The sequence below is a fragment of the Furipterus horrens genome, unplaced genomic scaffold, assembly GCF_987537825.1.
Source record: "Furipterus horrens unplaced genomic scaffold, mFurHor1.1.pri manual_scaffold_9, whole genome shotgun sequence".
NCBI classification, from domain to species: Eukaryota; Metazoa; Chordata; class Mammalia; order Chiroptera; family Furipteridae; genus Furipterus; species Furipterus horrens.
Window position 1 is genome coordinate 24,524,028 of NW_028327179.1, and position 13,427 is coordinate 24,537,454.

At 42.1% G+C, this 13,427-nt stretch overlaps 1 protein-coding gene across 1 annotated transcript; it reads right to left on the reverse strand.

The window, feature by feature from the left end:
* Positions 1-7,389: 7,389 nt before the first annotated feature.
* Positions 7,390-9,768, reverse strand: LOC150001441 (uncharacterized). Its single transcript, XM_090287174.1, is given in 3 exon segments — positions 7,390-8,061; positions 8,063-8,269; positions 8,272-9,768. Coding segments are annotated over 3 exon segments (2,061 nt in total). The 5' UTR covers positions 9,757-9,768; the 3' UTR covers positions 7,390-7,692.
* Between the last annotated feature and the right edge of the window lie 3,659 nt (positions 9,769-13,427).

The window sequence follows — 13,427 nt, forward strand, 5'->3', positions numbered from 1 at the left end:
CTTTAAATAACCTATAAAGCTCTTAGACACAGTTAATCACATTCTCTGCGACTTATTTCTGTGGCATCTACTTCATTCACAAACTTTGCTTCACCTATTCTTTTGCATATAATTGTTCATTTACATAGTCTTTTCCATGGTTATATGCTGACTCTTTGAGGGCATGATTTTTCATCCTCATATTCCCAGTTCCTGATACAATATCTGTATATTTTATATAATATCATACTAATAGTTGTGGTAAAGTTAGTAATAACAGTACATAAAGATAATATACTACTAAGTATAGAGTTGAAAAAAAAGAATTGCATAGTATCTGCTAAATATACATCAACCAATATCTGTCTGAGGTACCCTTAGTTACTACCTAATTACTACCTACCGGCTAGTATTCAACCATGATGTATTCATGTATTCAATTGATAGACTGTATTCCTGATGATGCTTTTATTTTTCTGTCTAATGGTGTATTAACATAGCTAATGTTGGCTGTTGAGATTAGAATCAATTAGCACATTAGAACATTGTTTATTGAGCATGGCAAATGTTTGCCTTAACTTCTTTGCTTACTTATCTTAAAAAAATTTTTTTTAAATGATATTCTAAGGAAGCCTAATAAGAAAAGAAAATTAAATAATTTTGGTCAGAGCAGGAGCATCCTCTGCCCCAATCTCTTGATGTTCAGCTAACTAGTGGGCTTTTATATATACAAACCTTCTTAGATAAAATCGTGGTATGTTCGTATGTAGAATTTATTAAAATGCACTTTTTAATAAAATATATACTTATATGTATAATTTATATCTTCACATATAAATATATATCTGAATTAAGATATTGATGTTAGTAAAAAATACTAGCTAAGAAAATACCATAATTAGGAGGTATAGACTATACTAATAAGCACATTAATTTTGGCTAACATAAGAAGTTTGGCTCTAAGTTCTAAGTTCATAATCAATTAAACACTGTATTGTGTGCATTAAGGCAGGATATTGGCAAACTAGTCCTTAAAAGTAGTTTGATGTGGTGCTTTTCCTCTGCTAACTTTCCTTTTAGGCTCTGCTCTAAAATACTTCAGTGAATTGCATTCCTGGGCTCACCCACTCTCTGGCTTATGTTATGATTGTATCTGGCCCCCCCAAAAAAGGCACTGGCAAGAGATGGAAGAAAGGAAGGAGACAGAATCCAGAGAATATATTCACTTGTCCTGGGATACTGTTTGGTTATGCCTGCACTTTTTTTTTTTTTTTATGGTCCAGTATCTGTCAGAAACTTTATTTCTTTGGCTATTTCCCCAATCAAGTTCTAACACCACCATGCCACTCCTAGTTTCGAGATAATAATACACTGAACGTACACACCAAAATTTCTGGCTCGTATTCAAAATATATTGTAGTTTATCAGTTTAAAACAAATATTGTATCAAGTTTAGAAAAATAAATATTAATACATAGTTATATTGAAAGAAAGAGATGGGATTAAATTGTTCTTATATCAGAAAAGCAATGAACAAAGGCTGTCGCTACTGCTAGAGCTAAACTGATGACATCACCAAAAAGGTGTTACACTGAAGGCCATGGTGTCAGCAGTTGTCATAACTGAGGACATAGGATCAACATATGACTAAGAATCATCATCATCTGAGAAACACCAGAAGAGGAAGCAACACATTCATGAGTCAAAGAATTTATACCCATAACATAGAGATAATATGGAAACAAAAAGGAGTTGAAATAAGTATAGTTACTACCTACAAAGAAATAAATAAAAGTAATACACCCATGACACAAAAAAGTAAATAGTTATAAAACAAAATTTTATAGTTGTGGAAAAAGAAATTAGTGATCATAGGAAAACCAATTCATTGAAATCAATTAAAAAAACCTAATCATAGTCTGGTTGAATAACAAAATGAACCTAGCTAAAAAACAAAATAGTTCTCACATATAAAATGTATGCATTCCTCTTGGGGACAATTGCTTAATATTTGCAAATTCAATTCTTGCAGACACTTTATAGGATATAACTATGAAGAACAATGAGTCGGCTCTCTAAAGTACCAAAGAGAAGTGAAGGAGCACAAAGTAAAAATCCAAAAGTTTAAGTTTTTATTTAAATGGAATTTCATAATAAAGTAATAGAAAAAAATTAAGCCAATATTTGAAGTAATAATAGCATGATTTTGCATACTGTAAAAGTTAATGCAAACAAAATTAAAACAAATACACAATAAAAGAACAAATAAAACTTCACAGTTGAACATGTTGTGGGTAGCTTCCACGTGTTAAGGATAAAGAGACAGTTCGAAAGCTATCAGAGAATAAAACAACACAATAAAGTGAAAAAAATCAGTTTTCATCACTATTTTATCAGGTTGAGTAGATGCATCACATCCATAAATTTTGTCCATTTTCAAAATACTAAGGGGGAGTTCTGCATTAAAATTGCATGCTAACTTGCTTCAAACCAACCTTGCCACCAAGGAAGACTAAGACATGGACAAAATTTAAAGTGGGAAAAAAATACATGTGTTTGAAAATGTGCAGTAAGGCATTAATCATCAGGCTTAGAGTGTGCAAAGCTTTCACATTCAAATGAAAGGGCTGTTCCTTAAAAATCCATCTTTTCAAAACATCTTGCATACATGAGGTCTTGGGGCATGCCACATCAGTGTGGTTTATGGTGGAGAACCAGGGCCAAATTGTATTAGTTTGACCTCTGGAGTTGCTGGAAACTAAGTAAGTATAAATTCAGCCCCATGGGCAATCAGCTATGCCTACTTGACTGACCCCCAATAAAAGCCTCAAAACCAAGCACAGGTGAGATCACTCTTTGGCAATACTTCATACATTTTGCCATAGGTTGGTGAGAAAGTAAGTCCAATCAATGACTCCAGGGGAAAGAACAACTGGAAGCTAGTGCCTATTTCTCCTTGACTCTGCCCTTTGCGCCTTTTGCCTTTGCTTCAGCTACTCTGTATCCTTTCAGTGTAATAAACCATAACCATGAGTATAGCAGGTTTTTTCAGTTCTCTGAGTCCTTCTAGCAAATCATCAAACCTGAAGGTGGTCTTGGGAACCCTCAACACAGAAGATATCAGAGAGCTTGAAGGTAGTAAAGACAAACCATAGAAAATTCTGAAGGAGATCATGCATAAGTGGGAATTCGATGTATTCTGGAAGTTATATAACAAATCAGTGATTGGAACGATTAACTATTTAATATGTCTGTCTCTCCACATGGCCAAATATATATAATATAAATAGAATATATGTGTAAGCATTTTTGCTATTCATTACCTCAAACACAAATTTCAGTTGGAGAAGAGACCTAAGTAAAACAGAAATATCATTTTTTAATAAAGAAAACTGTCTCTAGAATATTAAGGTAAGGAAGTCTTTTTAATAGACTCATTTTGAAAGGTAAATTTGGTAAAAGAAAACATTACCAAATGGTGTGACTATTTCAAAAAGACTAATACTCATTTGACAAAAGAGAGCATAAACGAAGTTAACAAGAAGGAGAGAAATTGGGAGAAAAACATATATAAATACAAATAAAATATTATATATCGATAACACAAAACAAGGGAGTATACAACATAAAGAACATTAACAAGGCAACAAGAAAAGTACAGACAACTATACAAAAACTGGAGAAAAACAGAGATAATCCTTCAAAAAATGAAACTCAGTCGACTTGAAAATTTATTTTTAAATTATCCAATTGCACTAAATAAGCAAGTGAAATTTGGAAGAACAGTAAGATACCATTCTTTTCTTTTGTCAAATTAGGAAAACAATTGAAATTAATTTCAATGTTGGTTACGTTTCTGGAAACAAACTCTCATAGAGTGATATTATCTACATCGGGGCAGCCAGTTTTCAGGGCAATCTGAGAATGTCTATTAAAGTATGAATGGTGCAGACTCTGTAACTTAGTATTTCCGTTTCTAAACACTTATAGGTTGTTCTCCCTTCATATAACTTGCTCATTCCTCATTCTCCATTGTTGTTTTCTCACTTTTCTGACCCTGTCAGTTCAGAGTACCCCCAAGCTCAGACTTTGAGCTTCTCCAACTACATTCATTTTCTTAGTTATGTAAAATGTGTGGCTTTAAATGGCATCTGTAGGCAGATGACTTCAAGATAGACCAGCTCACTCTCCTAAACTACAACCTCACACATCCAGTGGCCTGCTCATCAACTACTGTTTTATTAGACAAAAGCCTTCTGTGCCTCTTCAAATTCCTTTGACCACCTTTTTCTTTAGAGATGCTTTCTAACTTAGGGGCCACACTGCTGCTGTCTTTGCCAGCGCCCTTGCCAAGTTTCCTGAGCTCACTGGAAGGCTTCTCCACCCTCGTGTGCCACAAACCAAGCCCCATCTACTTCTGAACTGCAATGAAAAGAATGAGGTGTGGAATCTCTTTTGCTCATTGACCAACAAGGAACTACCTAATAGCATCCAGAAAAGCATTGCGATTGTATTCCCTTGACTAATGGAAAACGAGAGATGGGAGGAAACCGAACAGGTAAATTTTGTCTTTCTTCTGAACTATTCTGAAGTGCAGTTTTTCTTTGAAAACCTTTCTTAGAAGTCTAAACTTCTGAATAAACACATGTGTTTACTACCTGCTGCATCTCTTCCTGGCTCTGAATGATGCAGCCCTTTTAGTAAGCTATTACTTAGTTTGATTTTCATCTGGCTTTACCTCACTTGCTTTCTCCTTCTTATCCTCACGGCCTTGGTCTTGCACTTCCCAAGTCAGCAATTTAATCCTCATCTCGGATTCTGGTTTCCAAATGAGCAGATGCTCCAAACCTGCTCCTCTTTCAGCCTTCTTTATTCCAGTAAATGACAACTTTCAGTTATTTAGCCCCAAGTTCTTAAAGTCATCATTAACTCGTCCCTTTTTTTATGCCTCAACTAATCAATTAGCAAATCCTTTTGGTACTACTTTAAGAATATATCCAGACTCGCACATACTTCACACCTGCACTTCTATTTTCCTGGTCCAGGATACCATTAACTATTGCCTGAATTACTTCAAAACCCTCCTAAGTAAATGAGTGGATAAAAAAAAAAACCCCAAAAACTGTGGTACATTTATACAATGAAATACTGTGTAGCAGAAAGAAAGAGGGAACTCCTACCTTTTGCGACAACATGGATGGAACTGGAGAGTATTATACTTAGTGAAATAAGCCAAACAGTGAAAGACAAATACCATATGATATCACCTATTACAGTAAACTAATGAACAATGCAAGCAAATGAGCAAGATAGAACCAGAGGCATTTAAACAAGGAACAGACTGACAGCGACCAGGAGGGAGCGGGGAGGGAGAAAAGGGGGAATGTAGGGGAAGGGTCTAGTCAAGGAACTAATATGAATGACCCATGGACATGGACAACAGAATGGGGATTGAATGTGGGAAGCGAGGTAGGCAGGGTAGAGGGGAGCAATGGGGGAAATAATGGGACAACTATAATAGAAAAACAATAAAAATGAGTCAGTATGTAAAAAAAAAAAGAACCCTCCTAAGCTCTTCTGCTTTTGCCTTCCTACGATCTATTCCATAAGTGGTAGCTAGTATAATACTCTAAGTACTTGCTGCTTAAAACATTCAGTACCTTTCCATTTCATTCAGAGTAAATGGCAAAATCTTTATAATGGCCTATGTGGTCACATACACACTGTGTCCTTCACCCTTCCCTCCACCTCTTCTTCTACTACTTTCTCCTTCCATTTCTCCATTTCAATCACCTTGCCCTTCTTGATGTTCTTGAAACACATGGGAAATTCTATTGCTTTAAGGTCTTTGTATTCCCTTCCTATAACCATTTACTCCAAAATAGCTTCTTGGCTAATTCCTTATTGCCGACAATATTTTTTTCAAATATAATATTCTCAAAGAGTCCTACCTTGACCACTCTATTTAATACAGAAACTCAAACTCTCACTTTAGTGCTTTTATCCTGTTTACATTATACTGATTTTCTTTGTTTCATAACTTATATTCTCTTCTATTTTTAATTGTTTATTATTTATTGTCAAACTTGTTATAATGCAAACAACAGTAAAGTAGAGATTTCTGTCTGTTTCATTCACTGACATATTCTAAGCATTCAGAACAATGTCTTGCAACCCTGACAGGTGTGGCTCAGTGAGTCGGACATAATCCTGCCAAGCAAAAGGTCTCAGGATTGATTCCCAGTCAAGACACATACATGCCTGGGTTGCAGGTTTGGCCTCAACTGGGGATTCATTTTTCAGGGTATATGAGGCAATGAATCAATGTTTCTCTTCCTCTCTCTCTCCCAGCCCCTCTCTCTAAAAATAAATAAATAAAGTTAAAAAAAAAGAAGAGCAATGCCTTGCACTTGGGAAATACTCAATAAAGCATATTTTGATGAGTAATTGCTTACTAAAATATTTTAATAATAGTAAAATTTGAAGGCCATTAGCATTCATAAATAGATTAGATTAATAAAATGCAGTATATTCACATGGAATATTAAAAAGCCAGTAATATGAATGAACCATACTTATACATCTCAATATCAAGAGATCTTCTAAAACAAAACATTGAGTGAAAAAAATCAAGCTGAAAAATAATGTGCAGTGTTAGATTTCCTTTATATAAGACATACATGCTAGGCAAACCACTATGATGAATGTTTTATGAGTGTGAATGTGCCCATAATCTGCTACATATAAAACTCCTGAAGTTAATGATCAAATGGGACTTCAGCTTTACCTGTAAAGTTTTTGGCTTTGTTTTTAAAGAATACACTTATGTGTTACTGACCACAGGATGTAGTTGCAAATTAAAACATATCTTGAAGACAAAAAGACACCTCTGGCTTGTGTATGAGAAATAAATTTAAGTGAGAGTGAGATGGGACAAAAGTTAATGTGACTTCATGACTTTCTCTTTTCTGCAGCCTGGAAAATGACCTGAGGGTATTAAATTCAAAGGGGGAGGAGACAGATACCACTGCCCTCAAAGTGAAAGGCACCTGAGTCAGAGCAGATATGTGGTCAGTCACACATTAGTGGATCCTTCTCCAACTTTTCCTGCCCATACTGATCACTTCCCCTTCGAGATTCCTGAACATACTGTAGATCTCTTTTTTTTTTTTTTTTCAAACGAGTGGCTTTATTTATTACAACAGAGAACACCAACAGGTTTAGTGCAATGCAAAGTCACCGTCAATAAATACTGTTGCTCAGACAGTTTCAAGTTTGTACAGAAACCGGGGGCCAGACTAGACCTTGGTGCGGGGGGCGCTGGGCCCTGTGGGCAGTCACGAATCTGAGGGCTTCATCGATCATTTTGTTGGGGTTATCACTGCTTTTTACACGAACGCCATGTAAACAGGTTGCAGTTTTCTCTCGGGGACGTGTACCAGTTGTGTGTGGCCCCTGGCCGGCCCGGTGTTACCGCGCGGCGCCCATTTCCGAGGTTCGCGGTCACTGCCAGATGGGCCGCTGGGAACCCACGAGGAGACCACCTTCTCAGCAGCTGGTGGAGGACGCGCGGGGACAGGTGACCAGGTGCTGCCACTGAGGACGCAGGGGGAGGGGGCAGGCCAGCAAGGCTGTGGACGTGGCGTGGCCTTAGCAACGGGCGCTGCAGAGCCCAGCACTTCAGCCAGCGTCACTTGCTGCCTGGGTTGTGTCTTAGGAGCTTCTGGGACCCGACTTCTCCCCGCCCCCGCCCATCACTGCTCCTTGGCAGGCCGCGGTGTCACAGATGCCGGGGGTCCCCTGCGCGCCAACAGCTCCGGGAAGGCCCGCGTCTCCGGGCGGCCCGGGCTCGCCGTGGGCCCCGTCTTGGCCATCTTTGCCAACGCCAGGCACGCCTTGCGGTCCTTGCAGGCCCTGGTCTCCGTCAGGCCCGTCCAGACCCACACCGACCGCGCCCTTGTCTCCTCTGTCCCCCGGGTTTCCTCTGGGTCCGGGCTCTCCCAGCTCACCGGTGGGGCCGCGGAAGCCAGGGGGCCCCCGAGCGCCAGGGTGACCGATGGAACCAGGGGGCCCGGGGCGCCCGTGGGGGGCCAGCAGGGCCAGGCCGCCCGATGGCTCCCGGCGCTAACGGCTTCCGCAGGTGAGCAGCCAACTGCGCGATTTGTTCACTGATCATGCCCCCACACAGCTCCCTGATGTGCTGCTCACTGGCTTCTTTTCCCGGGACCCCGGGTTTTCCGGTGATGCCAGGCACGCCCTGCACGCCCTGTAAGCCCACAGGCCCGGGGGGGGGGGGGGGGGGGCTGGCACACGCTCCACGCCGCTGGTGCCGTTGGGACCCTGGATGCCTCTCGGGCCCAGTTCCTCTCGACTGCCAGGCTCTCCTTTGGGTCCAACGGGGCCGCGGGGTCCCGGCTCGCCTTTGTCCCCGGGAAGACCATCGGAACCGGCGATGCCCTGGTCTCCCTTGGGACCCGTGGCTCCTTCCGGGCCCCGGTCGCCCCCGCCGCCTCGGAGGCCCTGGGGGCCTGGCAGGCCAGTGTCCCCGATGCTGCCCTTCGGGCCCTGGAAGCCTCGGATACCAGGGGCCCCAGGAGGGCCTTGCGGACCGAGCGCCCCCGCTGAGCCTCTGTGGCCCGCCTCGCCGCGCTCGCCCGGCACGCCCATGTCCCCTGGGACCCCGGGCTCTCCCAAGGGGCCGGCCTCACCCAGCTCTCCAGCTTTGCCCAGCTCTCCTTTCTCACCCTTGGACCCTGCTCGTCCAGGCAGGCCCGGCAGCCCGTTGGGACCCTTCTCTCCTGGGGCGCCAGTGCGACCCGCCTCTCCCTTCTCACCATCCAGTCCTAGCAAGCCGTCCCGGCCGTCCTTGCCCGGCATGCCCGGCTCTCCAAGTGGCCCGGCCACTCCGGGGGCTCCTTTGGGACCCGGTTTGCCCAGGTCGCCCTTGGGGCCCCGGAACCCGTCTGGGCCCCCCTCGCCTCTGTCACCCGCTTTCCCGGGGGCTCCTGGGATCCCGAGGGGTCCTCGGAAGCCAATGGGACCCCGATCCCCGGGAGGCCCAAGCGGCCCTGGCAGTCCTCGCAGCCCCCGCGGGCCCTGCAGCCCCACGGTGCCGGGGAGACCGGGGGGCCCAGGCGGGCCGGGGTCACCCTTCTCGCCGTCCTTGCCGACCTCTCCTTGCTCCCCTTTGTAGCCAGTGGGTCCCTTGAAGCCCGGCATTCCTGGGGGGCCGGGGGGCCCTGGCGGACAGACGGCCGGGCACTGAAGGTCAGCCGCGCCTTCGGGAAGGACTCCTGGGTGACCAGGGGGTCCAGGAGGTCCGGGAGGGCCAGGCAGGCCCGGAAGTCCAGAGGGTCCCGGGGGACCCCGGAGGCCGAGTCCGCCTGGGAGCCCACTGACCCCTGCTTCTCCGGGGGGTCCGGGGAGTCCTTTGCCCCCAAGCCCAGGTGGCCCCGGGGGGCCCAGACTTCCCCGTTCTCCGGGAGTGCCCTTGAGTCCAGGCGGTCCTTCTCTCCCGGTCAGGCCGTCCACGCCGGGCAGCCCTGGCAGCCCGGCCTCTCCTGGCTTCCCTGGCTTCCCCGAAGCCCCTTTCAGTCCCGGGGGCCCAGGCAGACCCGGAGGACCAGCTTCTCCATCGATGCCGTCCTTGCCCGGCTTCCCAGGGGGCCCTGGGGGGCCAGGGGGGCCTCGAGGCCCCATTTTCTGCGCCTCGGTCACCAGCGCCACGGCCAGGAGCTGCCCGAGCAGGAGCGGGAGCAGGGTCCGGGCTCCGGCCATGGCTGCGCGCGCTCTGAGCGGCGCTGGCGGCGGCGGCCGGGCTGGGGCTCGGGGCTCGGTAGATCTCTTTTTGTGTATCCCCATAATATCCAGCATCTTGTTGAATACACGTTAAAAATTCTGTACAGATAAGATTGGGTGTGTTCAGGGTGGTAAAAAAATAAAATAAAACAAGAAAGAAAGAAAAAGAAAAGAAAAGAAAGAAAGAAATACCCTTGGAAAATACTTTGCATTTACACTTTATTATATTTGTGTTTTTATAACATATTTAAATAGGTGTTACACTCTACATATTTAAAAATGTAGCTCCCCCCACATAATTATCAACTAGATGTGTTAAATTAACACTAGTTATTTATACCCTCCTCTTACCTCGGGTCTTTTCAAGAACATGTCTATTATCTGTTTTACGGTAGGGTTGATGGTTAAAGATACAAATTCATAAATTTCTTCAAACAAGAAAGGGACAGAGACACTGAAAAAGAGATCAGAAGGAAGATTGAGGTGACAGGAAGAGGGAAGAGAATCTGAAGGGTTTCAAAGAAAGAGGAAAAGGGTCAGGGGTTAAAGGGAACAAATTTTAAAGATTTGTTGTGTTATCTATTATGTAACTCTTCTCTTAGCTGCCCCACAAAACCAGAAGTAAAACTCGGTTTTTGGTCAGAAAAAAACTCTGTACAGTAAATGCTTGTTAAAAAGAGAGACAGTGAGGATGGAAGATGGAATGTGTGGAAGAAAAGGAAGAGAAGAAAAAGAAATCAGTTTAAGCTAACACATCCCCTACTCTAGTCTCTGTACAGTTGTGAATACCTAGTGCTTTTTTTCCCCTCTAAGTAATAAAATCCCATCATTTATGTTGGCAAAGGAGCTCAAACAAATATTAAAATTTAGATGTATCAAACTAAAGGCAATTAGATTCTTGACAGGCATGGGAATGTTATTTGTACATCTTAAGTATCCTTCAAGCTTCTCTTCCTCCCATTTGGAATTTATTTTATATAGAACTGACAGGTTACTCTTCCTAATTATTGCTATCTTTGGGCCACTGCCACCTTTCTGCACAAGGACTTTATAGCATTAATTCTCTACTTCTACTTCTGAATTTATGGTCTACTCTTTAGTCTAACAATATCTTAACAATAATCTAAACTTACTCCCAAATAATATTTTTTCTACAGCTCCCTTAATAAATATCCACTTTGTTCAGAGAGTTTTAACTTTGTCCCTTGTTCTGTTTATGTCTACAGGCTCAGGATAATGCTGCTTTATCTTCCCATAATGCATTATCCCCTCACCCCACCCCCCACTTAAATCTATACTAGTGTAAGGACTTTTCCTTCTTAGTGACTATTGGCCTTTGCAGTGGTGGGATAAATAAAGACAAGGCAGAGATAGGTTTGGTTTCCAGGATTTCAGTAATGTAGTTGTTCTCATGATGACTGTCACCGTCAAGTGCTGTTGTAATGCATTTGGTGCTAGGGCCTAACTATAGCTCAAATACACCTTTATAAGATACATAAAATTAATTTTTCCTCATTGCCATTACAAGTGACACAAGTGAGCCCTCTGTAATTGCCACCAGCATGTCTCATCTATTACAGAGTCAGCATTAGTCATTCAAAGCATTTATATTCATCGACATATTTTATATGTCAGGTGATCTTCAAGGTACAAAGATTTAATGGTAATCAAGATAAACTTGATTCCTGCCCTTTTAGAGCATAAATCTCAGTGGAAAGAAACAAAAAAACCAATACATAAAGAAGATAATTTCAAGGCTATAAGTGCTATCACATAAACAGAATGATATGGCAGTAAATTGTAAAAAAAAGAAACAACTATAGATTGAGTCATCAGGGCAGATTTTCTGATGTTGTGCGATGTGAATTAAACCCTGATAAAGGTGCAGTATTTCAAGAGCGTGGGAAAGAGTATTCCAGGTAGTGGGATCAACAGAAACAAGAATCCTGAGTTTGGAAGGACATTGGTATCTGGATAATCAGAGGGTTCAGTGAGGTTGCAGTGTAGTGAGGAAGGGGGAAAATGGTACAAGTTGATGTAGAAAAGAAGACAGAAACCAATCATTCAGGACCCCGTGGATCAAGGTATGGAATTTTCATTCTATTGAAAGTAAAATAGGAGGCCATTGGAGGATTTTAGTAGGGGCTTAACATCTGATTTCCATGCCAAGACTGATCTTTTTTCTCAATGGAAAAGGAAGAAGGAAGAAGATGGCATATCAATTCCACTGTTGCTCCTACTTCAGAGATAGGTTCTGGAAAAACATTATGCATTCTGGATAAAGGGGCTTGTAGTATCTGCTAATAATCATTAAAATGATTCTAGGTAGACCTCTGTTCCCCTGACATATTACCACTAAAGGTCTTGCCTGCAGAGTATTCCACATCTGACATCAGTAAATCAAATGACTACCAAACATTCCAAAGTTCTACAAAAAAGTAGGTAAAGCTGAAAGGAAAAAAATCTAAGATAGAGGAAGTTCCAATTACTACTGGGTGAACCAGCTTACTGAACAAGACAATAAAAAGGCTAAGAAAAGTAAAAAAGGCCTAAAAGCCTGATTAAAAAGATACTAACCAGAGCAACTCTGTATTTAAGTAGAGAAATTAGCATAGCTTCCCCAATTCTGATTTACCCTCTTTCAATAATAGAGATCTCCTTTGTTCTTTAAGATTAAAGTTAAGTTCCACATCTTATATGAATATTTATCTTATGTTTACCAACACTTTCATAGAGTGTAATGTTGTGTTATTCTTAAAGTGTGTTGCACTATTGCTAAAAACTATAGCTATTGCAATAACTGAGGAAGTAAAATTGATCATTTTGACAATTTATTTTTGGAAACTATTTGCTCATATAATGTACTTCTACCAAAAGCTTATAGCATTCAATAAAAGAAGTGAGTGAGGTTCCATTCAATCTGTTCAAATATTTTCAGAAAGTTACATAATCCTAAGTAGGTTATAAATTGAAAATACTGAATGGCTGTATTTGGCAAGCTCTGAGCACAAGAAAGGAGAAAGTTCTGATAAGAAGAGTATGTCAGAAATATGTACAATAAGTACTAATGCAAATGGGAGGAGGGGTAAATTAAAAAGAGGCAGGGAAAATATCCTCTACCATCAATCATTATTAAACTCAGCTGAAAGGAATATAGGTCAACCCAATGACCACCCTTGATGGAGCCCATAGCAGATGTCTGACATTGTTTTTGTTGCTGTTGTTGTTAGCACCCAAGTTCCTACTTCCTATTAGCATCTTATCTCCCTGTTGTTAAAATTCCCTTTCTATGTATTGTTTATGAAAGGTAATGCCCAGCTCCATAAATATCAAAGGGGAGGGTGTTTCTCATTCCATATCTGCATAGACAGGAGATAACATATAACATGGAAATGGCCAGTTGACATTGTGGCTCCTGAGACTGAATTTTGATGATGTCATTCACTAGTTAGAGTCGGTATTCTCTGAAGTGGCAGACTGGACCAGCCTCTTATTGCTACATAAACATTGTCATACATTAACTAACCTTCCAGAGCAGACTTGGTTTTTCCCAATTTTTCAAATCAAATTCTCCAGGCTATCATGAATTTTGTAAGGTTCCAGTAAAATTGCTTTTTTGGCTTAGGATAGCCAGAGCTTGATTCTAATGC